The sequence below is a fragment of the Misgurnus anguillicaudatus genome, chromosome 14, assembly GCF_027580225.2.
Source record: "Misgurnus anguillicaudatus chromosome 14, ASM2758022v2, whole genome shotgun sequence".
Taxonomy (NCBI): domain Eukaryota; kingdom Metazoa; phylum Chordata; class Actinopteri; order Cypriniformes; family Cobitidae; genus Misgurnus; species Misgurnus anguillicaudatus.
The window spans coordinates 22,567,804-22,584,308 of record NC_073350.2 but is presented as its reverse complement, the minus strand read 5'-3'; the positions used below and the strand labels follow the sequence as shown (position 1 = coordinate 22,584,308).

The 16,505-nt window shown below is 39.4% G+C and overlaps 1 protein-coding gene across 2 annotated transcripts in view; it reads left to right on the top strand.

Moving 5' to 3' along the window:
- Positions 1 to 16,505, top strand: part of foxj3 (forkhead box J3) — a 119,539-nt gene that overhangs the window by 40,519 nt on the left and 62,515 nt on the right. For both annotated transcript variants that reach the window (XM_055183295.2, XM_055183296.2), the window contains exon 2: positions 8,858 to 9,292. In XM_055183295.2, coding sequence (XP_055039270.1) covers positions 8,972 to 9,292 — 321 coding nt within the window. In that variant the 5' untranslated portion in view covers positions 8,858 to 8,971. The remainder of the gene's footprint in view (positions 1 to 8,857; positions 9,293 to 16,505) is intronic.

Sequence of the window (16,505 nt, the reverse complement as noted above, 5' to 3'; positions counted from 1 at the left end):
CACCGCCCCGGCCGACGTGTATCTGCCAAACCTTGTTACTGAAACACGGCTCCTCCAACACTTGACGTAAACCCCGAGCGGATCAGATCTAGATACCTTTAAGGAGTTTTCTTGCAGGCCTGGGATCAGCGCCGGCATCCGACAGACCGGGTTGAGCAGCAGTCTCACTGTGACAAGCCCTGATCTGCTGCAGGCTGTAATAAGCCGAACAATGTGCTCGGCTGGCGGTGTGTGCAGCGAAGCGATAATTGACACATCCTAAAAATGCGAGTAACGACTGGGTTATTAATGCTCTCATCCTGGGGGTGGTTTCAATGCAACCATTAAGCCTTTAATGGAGAGGGAAGACTGACATTTGAAAGCTGTTGCTGTTACCTACTTCACCGTTTAATGAAGATGAGTCTGCATGCTGGTCACGACGAACAATTACAGCGTTTGGGCACAACAAATAAGCCGTTGCTATTTTAGTTATTTCGTTAGCAAAAAATAACTCTCGATCGGTGCCTGAGGGCTTGGAAAAAATGAGGAATCTCCTTTGACTCTAGGGCAGGTGAGAGCATTTCCCACCCATCCCCATTGTCCCGCCCTGATCGCTAAGACAACACAGGCTTTTCTACACGCCGTAATAATGTTGTTGATATGAGAGACATGGCCGGAGTTTCGGTTGGGAGTAGAAAGCCAAGGACTTGTTACTAGGTTACATCACTGTTGTTGTTGTGAAGCGGTGTGCCAGGTCTTCAGGCGCTGTGGAAGAAGCACATAGAGAGTGATTCCCCTTTGCCGAAGCCAAGTTACCATCCCCCAAAAGGGCCTTTTCCGTCACAAGTCTGCTTACTAATCTACACGTCCATGCACACGCATGAATTTGGTCTGTAAAGTAAATATTTATTGTTCACCGTGTTTGAGTTAACATACGGTGTGCCAAAGCAATTAATGTGCTCTTTTAACAGCGCGATGGGTTGATTGCTTCAAAGCACCATATTGCGTTGTGGAAGGAGATCGCTTCAAGTCATTACTGGATTACAGTGGGATCATAGTTTTGCCATTTTATTTTCTACTGTGAGATTTTTTTTTACTTTGCTAATGCATTCTGTTAGATGATGAATATTAATAATAATACAGGACTAAGAGCAGTTTTACTACTCGTTGCAGGTTGTTAATAATCCACTTTCAGCATGGCCTTTATGATAAAATCTACCTTTAGGATATAGATTTACATTCTGGTTTGATGATTGTGTTGAAGTTTCCCATATGCAGTACATCACAGAAAAGAGGAAGTGCATAATGGTGTAATTGGCGTGTTGTAATACTCGTGAACTTGTAATGGGTATGTTTGAGGATCTCATATGCAAAAGCCTCTAAACACCACACCTTCGTCAAAAATGAGATAATGACATTAACCGAATGCTCTCGGATTGTATTATACATTCATCAAATACCTTCTTCAAATCTGCTTAATCCTGGCTTCAGGCCATTTAGAAATACTGGTTTGATGCATTATGTAAAAAAAATGCTACTTTACAAGAAAACGTGTCAGAAGCACTTAGCGGATTTTGCATATGTTTTGCATTCGTTTATAGTTAAAGCTGCCCACTGAAGCTAAGCAGGGCTGAGTACTTGGATGGGAGACCACCTGGGAAAACCAGGTTGCTGCTGGTAGAGGTGTGAGACTAGCAGGGGGTGTTCACCCTGTGGTCTGTGTGGGTCCTAACACCCAGTATAGTGATGGGGACACTATACTGTCAAAAAAGCACCGTCCTTCGGATGAGACGTTAAACCGAGGTCCTGACTGTCTGTGGTCGTTAAAAATCCCAAGATGTTTTTTGAAAAAGAGTAGGGTTTTGCCCTGGCATCCTGGCCAAACTTACCCGTTGGTTGGCCTATTAATTGGCTATATTACTCTGTCTCCTGGTGTGCTGGTGTGTGGTGGGCGTTCCGGTGCAATATGGCTGCCGTCGCATCATCCAGGTGGATGCTGCACATTGGTGGTCGTTGAGGAGAATCCCTCTTTCATATGTAAAGCGTTTGAGTGCTGCAGAAAAGCACTATATAAATGTAACAAATTATTATTTATTATTATGGCTGGGCTAAAAATTCGATTTTTTGATTAATCGTTTTTTTTACGGGGTCGATTCAAAATCGATTCTCAAAGGCCACAAATCGATTTTTTAAAGAAATAACCTGATCCAGTTTGATCAAGGAATGCGACCATTCTGACTTTTTTCAGCGTACATTTTTCATCTTGCATCAAAATTGTATTGTATTTAACATAATTGTATTTATTTGAAAATTAGAGATGGGTTCTTTTTTAATATACCCAAGTGTACCTAAAATAAATCGTTTAATATACAGGTTTGTGGCTCTTAATTTCTTTTTATTAATTACCCACTTGTAAACTTATGTTCACTGTTCTTTTTTATAGTATTTGTATTTATATTCATCGAGTCAAATCGAGCATAAAAATCGACCCGAGAATCGATTTGATAGCTTGTGAATCGAAATTTAATTGATCTGGAACATCTGAACCGATACCCAGCCCTATTTATTATTATTAGTCATACATTAAATAGTTTGAGGCAATATAACTATCAGGCTTATCTATCTAACAAACCAAGCAATTTTGCAGTAGCCCCACTATTTTGCAGTACTTTAATTCAACTAATAGACTGAAAATTTTATCCAACTTTTAACGAACAGTCTATCACTTCTGACTGAAAACGAATTAAAACACCTTTTTTAGCAATCCCTCTGTTCCAAATACAACTCCAATTTCATAGCAATGCCTTGCATTTGTTAAAACCGACTCCCATGGATTTACTAGTTAGTAGGCTGAATGGGCTAACTCCAGGGATGTGCACATGGCCGCCAGCCATATTCTATTTTTTTGTGCCAGTTAATGCATGTTTCCTTTGCCCAGGCTGCTGTAGACTGGGCCTGTAACCGAGTCGTCTGTACAGGTGCCAGTGTTAATGAGGGGCGATGCAGGCTGCACTTTACTGCCTGGCACTGCAGAGGTGCACTAATTAACACACCAGCGCTCCTGAGAGCATCGCATTTTCTGCTTGACTGGGTTAAAATGGCAGCAGCCCCTATAGCAGGTCCATAGATTTTCTTCTGAATTAATCCTCATTTAGAGTTGTCCCAAAGATGTTTTTGTTGTTTAGTCAAATCAAGAATAAGTGCATGAAATGCTCGAATTTCTGCATTGTTTTTATTTTTGGCTTGTAGGTTTCTTAGTCAGTTGTAATAAAATATAGTAGAAAATGCACACATGGTATTGTGTAGCCTTGTGAATATATTTAAATGTTTAGTAGAAGTAACTGTAGAATAGAAGTATCTGTACTTCACCTGAAGTTCACCTAAAAACTTTATTTAGGTCATCCTAATTTTTGAAATTATATAATTTGACTTCCTTATTTAAAAGTTATAGAATTGTTTTGAACTTCATATCAGTTTTTTTACTTGTAATATCTGATGTTCGTTTTATCCAGCGTAGATTTATCTAACAAGATTTGATCGATATTTCAAAGCGCTTTATAGTGTTTCTGAGTGATTTAAAGGAATATTCCATTTTCTTAAAAGAAAAATCCAGATAATTTACTCATCACCATGTCATCCAAAATGTTGATGTCTTTCTTTGTTCAGTTGAGAAGAAATTATGTTTTTTGAGGAAAACATTGCAGGATTTTTCTCATTTTAATGGACTTTAATAGACACCAATAATTAACTCTTAACTCAACACGTAACAGTTTTTTTCAACAGAGTTTCAAAGGAATATAAACAATCCCAAACGAGGCATAAGGGTCTTATCTAGCAAAACGATTGTCATTTTTGACAAGAAAAATAACAAATATACACTTTTAAAGCACAACTTCTCGTCTAGATCCGGTTGTGAAAGCGTCATCGTGACCTCACGCAATACGTCATGACGTCAAGAGGTCACAGAGGACGAACGCGAAACTCTGCCCCAGTGTTTATAAGTGTGTTGAAAGAGGACCGTTCCTACTTTGTTGTATGTCAAATGATACTAATTAATGTATTTGTGTCAGTTTATTGTTTCCAATTGTCCGCAAATGTGCGTTTTATATATGTAACACGTGACCTCCCTACGTCACTACGCATTTACGTTAGGTCGCGCTGGACCGGATCTAGACGAGAATTTGTGCTTTAAAAGTGTATATTTGTTATTTTTCTCTTATAAAAATGACAATTGTTTTGCTAGATAAGACCCTTATGCCTAGTTTGGGATCGTTTATTAGGGATTAGGGGTGGGCGATATGAACAACATTTTATATCACGATTGGATTCATTTTATATCATGGTAACGAAATGTATCACGGTAGAGTTTTTAAAAATCTTTTAACAAGGTTTTTTCTTTTAATAAAAAACTTTTACAAGCATAAAAAATAAAATAAAAACAAACAAAACTCAAGCTCATTGAAGATAAACAGTCAGTGATAATGAGCAGTGAGAGATTTTCACAAAAGCATGTGTGACAGACCGGAGCAAAATTAGGTAACTTCCCCTTTAAGACTAAAGTCCGGATCCAATATACTGTTACACAAACGTTTTCTCTTTCAGCTGTTTACTTTCGCTTAAGCCCTAAATGGTTGTGTTTATGAGGATGCTTGCAAAGATGGGAACTTTTACGCATGTGCGTATTTAATGTCAATAAAGCAACAAAAATGCTCACAAGCTTAATGAGCAGCGGATTCGCGACTTGCGTGCTCCTCTCACACAAAAACAGGGCGCACATGTAGCTTTTGTTTGTGTTTTAATGGCTTAAAATCACTTGTTTTAAAAATGCTGTGCTTAAATACGTGTACACTTTAAGTCGTGAGAGAGATCGCTCTGTACATGTGCACTGATGACTGCTGCTGTGCGTGCGCGCATCAGGTGTACGCGGACAAGAGCAGCTGTGAGGAACATGCAAGTAATAAACTTTCGGCATGAGGATGGAATTGTCCGCAATAGTTATGTGTTGTATACGCTGTTTGATGGGGATGTGAAGACGCGTCGCACTGTTAGGAAATTTAGCGAAATTTATTTTATCGAGTCATTTAATGCTGTTACCGCCGACCTCATCTTTTGTAAACTAATTTGGAAATGTATTCTGTTGTATATATTAAATAGATTTTTGACATTAGTGTGGCAATAAAATCCTCAGATACTTTGTTTTGTATGCTAATCTGGCTGACATTTAAATTGATGCATTTGACCTATGCTTTGTTACAAAGAGACTTCCAGGGCATTCATGCTCCTTAACTTGCTTTACCTTTAACAATAATCTTTCTGTTGTTACTCCTGTCGCTTAAGCATTGCGTTTCAATTGTTTGATGGTTGCCTGATAGGCTACGCTCACACTGTCAATATTTGGAGATCCAAATCAACCGCGTTTGCTTTTAGATGCGAGTCTCAAAATGTCTAGTTCACACAGCAGTTTAGCAGTTTACAGTTGCAGCTGGAATAGTGGCTGTGTGGACGAACAACCAAAGTCAAACCTGTTTTCTATTACCATGTGATGCCTGTAATCATAGTGATAAATGTAAATAAGAAAGATACATCATTCAAAAGCAAGTGTTATTTTTACAGTAGTCTTAGCATTAGGGCTGCACAATATTGAAGAAAAATGTGTTATCTTGCTGCATGAGCGGTCTACTATGTATGTACGGTACAATAATACATCATTTGAATAATAAAAACTTAAAATTATATAACAACGTAAATGTTTCACATTCTTTCGGGGGAAAAAATAAGTGTTATCTTTGTCTCACCAGTTTCTCTGCTATCTGCATCAGCCTAAAACTCTGACTATTGGCGCTTTTCCATTGCATAGTACTCCACGGTTTAGTTTAGTTTGGGTCGGGTCAGCTCACCTCACTTTGGCGTGGTTAGCTTTTCCATTGAGTTTAGTATCACTTCGCAGTGGGAGGGATTATAGGCGTGTCGTTACGTTTGCGCTGCCTACAGCTGTGACATCATACATCGTTGTACATTCCCATACATTCATTTATTTCTCAGTCTGCCACAAAATTAAAATTGGCCATCCCAAATAGATGTTTGCACATTGCGTTTATAACTACCTCTGTCTCACATGACAGTTTCTGTTCAAACACCCGGCCCGTGGCGTCAGTCGGCGGAGCCCCGCTGAGCCTCATTCAAGTTGCATTTAAGCATATATAATGCGGGCGTGCACGTCGCGAATGTGCCGCCACAAACTGCAAGTCTGGAAAAAACTGTTATGGTGTCCCTGATTCTCAACTTGTGGATGTTTTTCATCGCTAAAAGGGTGTTTGGAAACTTATAACAGAACACAGATAACAACATATTTGCTCGAGACAGCGCAAGCTAGCAGTAAGCTAAAGCTAATATTTACATTATAGCAATGATGCTTCTCTCAGACCAATCAGTGACCTACAGTGTTTTCACGTCACGTTTGGTATCAGCTCGGGTCGCTTGGAACCCCAACCGAGGTGGTACAAAAAAAAGTATCGGGTACTACATATTGCACCCAATGGAAAAGCTTCCAAAAGTAAGCTGACCCGACCCAAACTAAACGAAACCGTGGGGTACTATGCAATGGAAAAGCGCCATATGCATTAGAGATGCAGTGATGTTACATTTTTCACTGATACCGATAGCCGATTATTCAGAGTGAATATATGCCGATACTGATAGTTTGGTTGTTATATTAACTTGCATTAAAGGAAAACCCCATTTTTCAATATTTTACTATGTTCTTACCTCAACTTAGATTAATTAATACAAGCCTATCTTTTTTCAATGCGTGCACTTTTAATCTTTGTACAACGTTTCTTGAATGTTTTAGCAATTAGCCTAGCCCCATTCATTCCTAAAGTTTTATTTTGTTCCACCATACTTACTCGTGTATTTACTCATGTAACAGTCTTTAAATAGGGAAAACATGGAAGTGTTTGGTGGCTTCTAAATTCATCCCTGTTTGGAGCCATAGGAATGAATGGGGCTATAGGCTAAATGCTAACACATTCACAAAGCGCTGTACAAAGATTAAAACTGCATGCATTAAAAAAAAGATAGGGATGTAATTCATTTGTCTAAGTTGAGGTAAGAACATAGTAAAATATTGAAAAATGGTGGTGTTTTCCTTTAAGTTCTGAAGAAAAATGTTCTAAATGTTTTTCATTCACATATTTGCCATTTGTACAACAACAATAAGTGCTGTACTAAACAGACACTGACAGCTTTGCACACTTGTCAGTTGTCTGTCTGTAAATTGCTGACGCCTTGCGTTATGTAACACAATACCCAGATTTGACGAGTATTATGTTTACATTATGCCAAAAAAGTTGCTGTTGCACTGTGGCGTCTATGAACACTTCTAAAATATCACACTATAGTGCAGCTCTTTGGTGTTGGAGGATGCAGCTCTTTGGTGTTGGAGGATCGACTGTGCATCTTACAAAGCAACTCTGCACAATGTTTGTCGATACCTTCATGTACTATACCATAACACTGTGACCTAGAGGGATGTGACAGACAACTAGTTGTACAGTATGCTTCCATTGACCCAGCCGTGTGGTGCCAAAAATACAGTTGTGAGTCCTGAAAATATTCAGGCGCGAGTAATGCAATTGTCACTCCTGTAAATAACTGACCTGCGTGTGGCTTCAGTTGTATTAAGGACCTCAAATACAGAACTGACAACTGTATTTTGGTGCTGTATGAATGCAGCTTTACTTGCAACACACATACAACTGCTGTTTTTCAGTTCGTCAACTCTTCCTTCTTCTGCAGATGAAATGCTGTCAGTAGTCAACCTTGCTTTAATTAGATTTAATTTGCAAATGGCCAAAAGCACTCACTACTTCCATGTGAAAATAGTGTAGGATGTAGAACTTAAAATTTTTAAGTATGCGTTGTATACAGCTAGATTTGTGGGTCCCATAATTTCATTGTGAAAAATCTTCAAATTAGAGGGTCATGACTCGCCTTTATGGAAATGATAGAATTGTAAGAAAAGACTTTGTCGTAGCAGTGGCCTCACAGACATCTCATTTATCAGACTTCAGAGTCTCGTTCTCGCTCTATACGATTGTAGAGGAATTTCAATGAGGGTGTCTCTTTCAGGTCCCGTGAGAACGGCAGAGGTAGTTTTTAAATCGAGATTGTATGAATAATATGTGGGATATACCCTCCCCTGGTGCCTTTTTCCAGTCGCGTTACCATTTTCACGAAGAGACTTCTGTAGAGTGGGGATGGGTTAAGCCGCTTGACTGTGTACCTATGCAATGGGATGGGCCTCGCGCTTCTGCTACTATTTTAAGCCGAAGAGGGCAGCGTGCCTAAAACACAAGGTTGTTTGTGGGTGTAGGGTGAAGCCACAGACGGGACCAGAGAGTCGGTGCACCGTGCGTTACGGCGTCGACGGCGAGTCTCGTGTATGACGGAGACATGATGGAAAGGGGGAAGGGTAGAAAGACCTAAAGAATTACCCTCGGGAGAATTGGAATTCCTTGTGAACCATTCCCCCATTTGGCTGGCAGTTGTGAAAACAATTCCGCAGCATTTACTCAGTTGCGGCTCGGATTACTGTTGTGTGAGTCAGCTGCAGGGTGCAGGCCGGAGGTAGGCCGGACTGCTTGGCCAGTCTGTGCAGCTTTTTTTTGCACTGGTGTGTGTTTCTCTGCAGATCACCGTCTGTTCTGAGGCTTCTCTCCAAAGAGATGCATTGGTTTTAAATGTGCTAATTAAAATGACATTGGTTCCAGCTGAAATGGTTCTAACTACGGAAGCGTCTACACGCTTCAAAGCCAATCGCTGATATCCTGACAATGTCTGGCAATGTAATTATAACCTCTCTTGCTCTTCTCTGCAGGTTTCATTTTGAGTGACATCGACAAAGCATTGATCTGAGGGAACTCCTGCGCTCACCGCGCCAGATCGCCACCCCTTCGCGCTACTCCTCTCTGGAGCCCCTTGACCTGCCACCATGACTTCGGAGCTGGAGAGCAGTTTGACCTCCATGGACTGGCTGCCGCAGCTAACCATGCGGGCGGCCATACAGAAGGCAGATGCTCAGAACACTCACGGGCCGGGCATGGCTAAAAAGAGCGCTTTGCTAGATCCCAACACCACACTGGACCAGGAAGAGGTGCAGCAGCACAAGGATGGCAAGCCGCCGTACAGCTACGCCAGCCTAATCACGTTCGCCATCAACAGCTCGCCAAAGAAGAAAATGACACTTAGCGAGATCTACCAATGGATCTGTGACAATTTCCCTTATTACAGAGAAGCTGGCAGTGGGTGGAAGGTAAGGACAGAGCACGAAAAAGCGTTCTGACTGTAAGCGTCAGCTAATTTGTCATTATTTGCTTTCTGCTCGTCAGAGACATTTGCATGCACACAAGTGACGTCCCTCTACTTAAATTCAATCAGTGTACCGAATCAGCCCTGAATTTAGTCAGAGGAGACTGCCAAGGTTAATGTGTGAAATTATTCTCATTTCTTATGCTGTCAAGGTTTTTTTGCCCTGCCAAGGAATATTTGGAAAATATCAAAGCAACAGCCGCCACCGCTCACTCGCGCAGCTATTTTGCGCGATCTGTTTATGACCATTAATATTTGACACAGTATCTTGTCTCTCTAGATAGAAGAAAATAAAGGCTCCTTTTAAGACACAAGTATGAGAAGGAAGTGTGTTGACATTCACAGAGCCAGATCCAGCCACACAAGCCATAGAAAAAAATCCCCCTTTCATGGCTTGTATTATTCATGCCAGATGCCTTGATAGAAGTCCATTATGTAGGAGAGAGCCATTGCTGTGTCACCATCTCAAGGAGCATATGATATACAGAGATGAAGCCATGCTGATTGCCTTTTAAAGAGCGGAGATGAAAATTGATATTAGAATGAGCTTTCCAATCAGTTGACATTTATTGCCAATAGAATTGGTAGCACAGCTTTATTGCAGGGAGACAAGATGTATGCGGTTCATATCCGTACGAGACACAGTCCGCGTGTGTGTGTGCGCGCATCTGTTTGTGAGCATATTTTCACACCCACCGCCCACTTTTTTCGCTCTGCTGTGAAACATATTTATGTCAGTATGGATACAAAGGCAACACGTGATTTTGTAAGTTTCTAGGTAGATAAATGTGATTTTGTATGATAACTAAAGCAAAAAATCATACACGTCACGCTTTACAGTGTTGCTCGTGGATTATATGCAGAATAGTCCCTGCATATTTTTAAATGTTTTGGATGATTATTAAGGTTGGCATTTACGTTGAGAATTTTGTAATTTAAAATGAACTGAGCCGGGTCTCCTAGGTGTCCCTATTCCCTCGCTTAAACGTGCTCACACCTGGAGGATGGCTGTAAGTTAAATTGCTCGCAAGCACCTTAATGCTTTCTGTGACATCAGGCTTTCTCTTTTCCAGTGCACATTCTGCTCCGTGTACTGACACAACAAATGGATTTCTGCATTTTTCACCGAATTCACTGAAAATGCAGTGCAAGGTTGTTGCCCTGACACGTTTACAGGGAGACGGCTTTCCATTTTGCTGGAATGTAGACCTATTTCCGAAACCTTGTGCAGAGAGGCGACCCACCGCTGTTCTCAATGATGGGCGCTAATTGCCACATTCCCTCTCTATATCATGTATCGTTACAGCTATTATATTGAGGATCCAGCAGCCTGTCAGTTTGCAAAGGGCTAGATATGCATTATGTGGCCGGTTAGCATTCAGTTTGAACAGCTTATATGTGATTTATCAGTAATTGAATCCAATTCTGGTGCAGCGTGTTGCTTTTATCTCGTCTTGTGAGTATTTACAAAAATCTATATTTTAAGATGTTTCTGAAATCAAAGACAACATCAAGCTGTGGTCGGTCTCTGTGAAGGTGGTCACGTTTGGATGTGAAGCGTGAGACAGACGCGCTATAGTGTCCTACTATGTGATGTTGAAAATAGCTCGGGATATAGCAAGAGAAACACATCTCATGGGTGGGAGAGTAGATCAGTTGTGTTGGTGTTCAGAATTGTATGACAGCAATACGAGCGTCTCTTTTTTTTTTTAAATAGGCGTAAGAGCGTGAATCTCACTCCAACTATTATTTTAGAAAAATCTTTTGTCTCAGAAGTGCATGCTGCTATATTTGTGCTTTTGCACATATAGTGAGTGTGGCAGGGGTGAATGTAGGTCTGTGTGCAGTCATCGCCCTCCATCTCTCCACATCCCCCCTGAGATGTCGGCAGGAGGAATTTACGACCCAGCGCACGCACACGTCTGTTCTCTATGATAATTCTAGCTGTGCCGGAGAGATGAGACCGGGCTAATCCAGGCGGCGGCAACTCATTTAGTCATCTCAATAGAACTCCATTAGCCAACGCTTTTAAGAAATATCAATAAGAGCTGTCAATAAGAATAGATAATTCATCAAGGTCAAAAAATATTAATGCTGTATTAGAGGAGACAGATATGCAGCTTGAGATGAATTTTAGCACACGCTGTCTGTGCATTATTATGAAACCAGAAACTGTATTTTTTTCTTGTAGGAAAGCAATGTTTTTCAATGCTAAATTAATAGATGCAATATGGACCTTTCTGTTTCATTGCATCATAGCTCGAAGTCATTTAAAGATGGTTATATCACCAACCCAAACAGGTTTTAATTAAACATCAAATTCCTAAATGTGATCTCTATCAAAGAATTTTGTATTGCTTAGCCGAGTAAATAGCCATGTTTTTTAATTATGTAGCCACTGCACTGATGATTTAAGATTATGTTGAAATATTATGTTCATTAACATTTACCAGGGATGTTAGAAATAGAAAGTATTTGGTAAACTTACTTAACTGAGAAAAGTTGCTTTTTAAAGTCGAAAATTTAAATGAAAACTGTCATTTTGGGGGTAATATTGTGGTATTTTTTAACTGATGATTTATCTGTGTGCTTCATTATTTTTTTAAATTGAATGTGCCTTCATAATGTTTATTCAAAAATGATCATCGAAACGAACTTCTTACTTCCGGTCATATGGTATTGAAGGTGGGCGTGGTCCGGGAAAAAAAACGCAGCTTCCCAACTTTAAACGATCAAATCAATTCTCGATGGACAATTTCAAGTCCTGCTATTTCAGAAACGGTTTCACACGGATATACGTCACCACGTGGAAAATAAGACAATCGCTACTTCAGTTTCATGCGACTTCAATTGAAAATCAGATTTGTAGTAGTTGACCGATAAGTAAAAATTAACTTAATCATCATTTACAGCTATATATAAAACAAAATTACTTATTTAGGGTGTTTTCAGGCCTGTTTGCGGGGATTAAAATTGTTTTCAGTTGCATTTTCTTCTTGGTTTGGTTGATTTTACTTGGCAAAGTTTTCAAAAGGACCAATATTTGTTAATAATACTTGTGTCACACCTGAGATTGAAGTGTCCTGTCATTGAATAAAATGCATTAGGGTGATTCTCACGAAATCCAGATTTAAATGGTGTCCAGCATCAGAATTTTTAAAAAGCTCTTGACGCCATTTTTTGCACATATAAGATTAAGGTCTGAACTTGCTATAACCATTATTTTTAGAGGATTTTAAAAATATTTCCGATAGAATTATCTACTTTTTTTAGATTATCATTATCAAAAATTATCATTACCCTTGATATTTAATATATTAGATAGATATTGATATAATTTGATATTACATTAAATATATGCATTTACAAACTCATGTTTCGGTAAAGAGAACAAAAAATTTGTCTAGGTACTATGACAAACAAAATTTCAACTTTTATCTGGAGAGAAAAAATAAGAACTGTTTACCTGGTAGCCATCTTGAGTGTCACAGTCAATTTTGTCCCTTCCAACAATTTTTTTTAAATGTTAGTTCCTTGGGGGCTTAAACAATGATTGAAAATTGTTGCGGAGAATGAGAAAACTGGTCTTGGACACATTTATATTCCTTATTATTGTCTCTACATTTACCAATGATCACCTAATACCACATGTTTCTTTACTGTAAATGTTTATTGTATAACATGCACTGAAGCTTTTTATTTTTTAGATTTTTTTAATTATAAATATGTCCATATCAAAGAACCCAAATTCAGTCATGGACACATTGCGGTAATGAAAAATTTCCCCTTAAATGTGGAAAAAAAAATTGGTTTACATGTCGTCATTTCAAATCATGTGCCAAATAGTACAGAAGACATGTTTGTAACTGTATGCTCCTTATTTTGATACTCTTACTTTGCATTTACTTTTTTTATCAAAATGTTTCATGACACCTCATAAGTCTAATTTCGCGAGAATCACCCATTAGCGTATGTTTCTGGATTTCACTCATAGCTGTCATCTGTCAGACAACAAGTTTATTGTGGATTTCTTTGTAGCTATCCTTATATTATTTAATCATTTTGATCGCAACACTGTTCCACTGAATGATTAAAGCCCATCTCTTCAAGACGCTCACTAAACACCTTGTACATTTTTATGCATTTTGGACAGTTGGTTTGAAAGGTGCTCTCGGACCAGTTGTTTTGTTATGGATACAAGTGTGAATGCCGTGTTCATATTCATGTAAACAAAACGAACCATGGGAGAAAATGTACCAGGTTTTGAAACAAACACTCGGGTGTGAAAACACCATTAGAGGCTGTTTACACCTGGTATCAAGAGGTGTTTTGGTCAATCGGATCACAAGTGTACAATGCTAAATGCAGGTGTAAAGCGGGGTGTGAAACGTTTTGAGTTTGTCCACGTTCAGAAGTAGTCGAAAGCGCCGGAACTGACTTGTTCTAGCAGCAATGGGTTTAAATGTCAACCCTAATCCTTTTCTTACTTTTACTATATACATTATATTTGTTTTTATTCAATTGTCAAAGTGTCAGGTTATCTGTGTGTGAGCGTAACCTCTTAAAGAGTAAATACGATTAATTTGTTCTGTCTCGAGATGAGAGGCTCACCGTTTCCCCATCAGACCCACTGATGAGACATTTAATGCTGTCAAGGTGTTCAGCAGCCAGACATCAAAGTTTACGGCTTTAACTCTACTTAAGAGTTTCTTCTAATTAATCTAATGCATCACAGTCCACCTGACCCAAGTATCCCAGCATCCTCATTCCATTTGTAAGTAAACATGTGACCCTATAGCACCTACCCTGTAGCTAAGGCTGTAGCAAAGTACAACCAGGCTAAACCCCTGTTTAAAAGCATTAAATGTATGGGTGTTAGAGGATTATTAAGGACCCGAGCCATGTGAAAGCCCTTGTTATCCTTTGAGAATTTTCAGTCGCTGTTTACACAACAGGTTTGTAATCCGGCCACAGAGAAGACCGTAATCTGATCAGGCTTTCGGAAAACGTGTGACAGTAACAGAATTGACAGAGCGGCCCGCTTATGATGGCTTTGCCACGGCTACTGCGCCTCCTCAGAATACACAATGCGGTTCTGGCAAAGTCTAGCCTAATTGCTCCCTTATGATTTACGAACTATCCTTCCTAGAGATTGCAGGATTACTTTTCAGGTCATGGTTCTACCTACTTTCAAGCTCCAAGTTGGGGATTTTATTGCGCAGACAGCTCGTTTTAAAAGAGCAAACGCCTCCAAAGGAATTCTTAGCAACTTCCCCGTACGCAACAGACGCCAAAGAAAATCCCAAGCACTTTTCGAGTCCAAGCCAGTTTAAATACGCTTGAAATGTTTGTTCTTGAATCTTTGCTGTTGCTACTGGCGTGATGCTCTTCATTTCCGCATCTTAATGCAGCAGAAGCAAAACGTGCAAATGCTTAATTCCTCAAAAATACCGTTACTCGCCTAGCAGTTGACGTACTAAAGCCGTTTCGGGTCATGCAAATGGATAAGTGAGGTTGCTGAGTTTGAATCTTGCTCCGTTTAAAAACGCTGTTGGTGTCTAGACCTTGCTGCTTTGATCTCATTATGAAATGCAAATGCTCACCAACCTAAACAGATCAAAGGTTCCAACCACTGCTGGGCAGCAGACATAATGGAGGCCAGGGGCGATTGACCATTTTTCTAATATGTGATTTAGGGGACCGCTTTGCCCTCAGGGCGTTATTTGCTTGCAAGTCTATCTCTTAAGTAACTAAACGGCCCAAATCCCAGTTCCCCTTGCCATTATTTAAATGTTGGTGCACAGGTAAGAATATTGCACTTTTCCATATCTCTCAGCTCAAGCTTGGCGTGCAGGGTTTGGAATATTAAGACGTAAAATTACTTCGGTGCACTCCGATTTTCAGTTTAATCCTCCAGCTAGGATCATTACGCAGCTGAGCATTTCATAAATGGCCTCCTGATATTAAATTATTTAAATGCGAAGATACATATTGATAAGGAGCTTGTTTGTGTGCGTTCTTTTTCCATCCACTAAAAATATGGTCACCTTACAGCACGTCAGATTTACTCGTGTGAAAATCTGGTGCACAATTATCATATATATTTAGTTCAGCAGTCTCTCTCTGTTTTTTAATTGTGGCAGCAGCAGAAGTGGCTGTGTCGGTGGTGGGAGTGGTGGTGATTCATGCAGAAGCCAGTTTGATCCTGCTGTGTGCCTGGCTCTAGTGTCAGGAAGCTCCTGCCTGGCCGCCCGCCCACCAGCCTCACCTTGCCCCATCCCACTCGTACCCCCGCCGCTCACTCAGAGTAGGTGGGCAGAAAGTGTAGCAGCTCACCAGGTGGATTTGGTTAGGAGGGCACTTGCTGCACCTCGCACAGGATGGAGTTGACTTTGGTAATACCTGCGGCGGATGAGACTAAATATCATTTTCTTGTTCTTCAAATGTTGTTTCAATCTGTTAGTATTTTAGCATTTCAAATCAGAGACGTTTTTGATTTTGCCAATTTTGGGGCCATTTAAAATGTATTAAAAAAACTATTTAAATATCTAAGTCTTTCATTTTATTTTAAATGTGTTTTAAATAGTGCTGGGCAAAGATTAATCGCAATTAATCGCATACTAAATAAAAAATTATGTTTTATTTTGCATATTGTGCTGTGTGTAATTATTATGTATAAATACAAACACATTCATGTATGTATTTAAGATATTTTTATTTACATTAAAAAATGATTTATATAAATAAATAAATACATATTTATTTATTTATATACATTTTTAAAATTATGTTTAAATAAAAATATCTGAAATGAATATATGTATGTGTGTGTGGTTAAATATACATAATAATTACACACAGTACACACACATATATTATACAAAAAATAACTTTTATTTTGTATGCGATTTAATCACGATTAATCTTTGCCCAGTACTAAATTGTACATTTCATAGCCTTGCACATTTTAACTTATCAGACCGACAGATCCAAAAATCTCAGGACGGCTACACAGATTATTCAGTCTTAAGGAAGCTCAATATAATTAGGCTTGTTTCGGGGCTTTGTGAATTTGAATCTCATTATACGGGGCTTCCTTAAGGCCAATTAGATGACTAGGTGCAATTTAAGCTGTCATCCCTGCACCCTCACGCAAT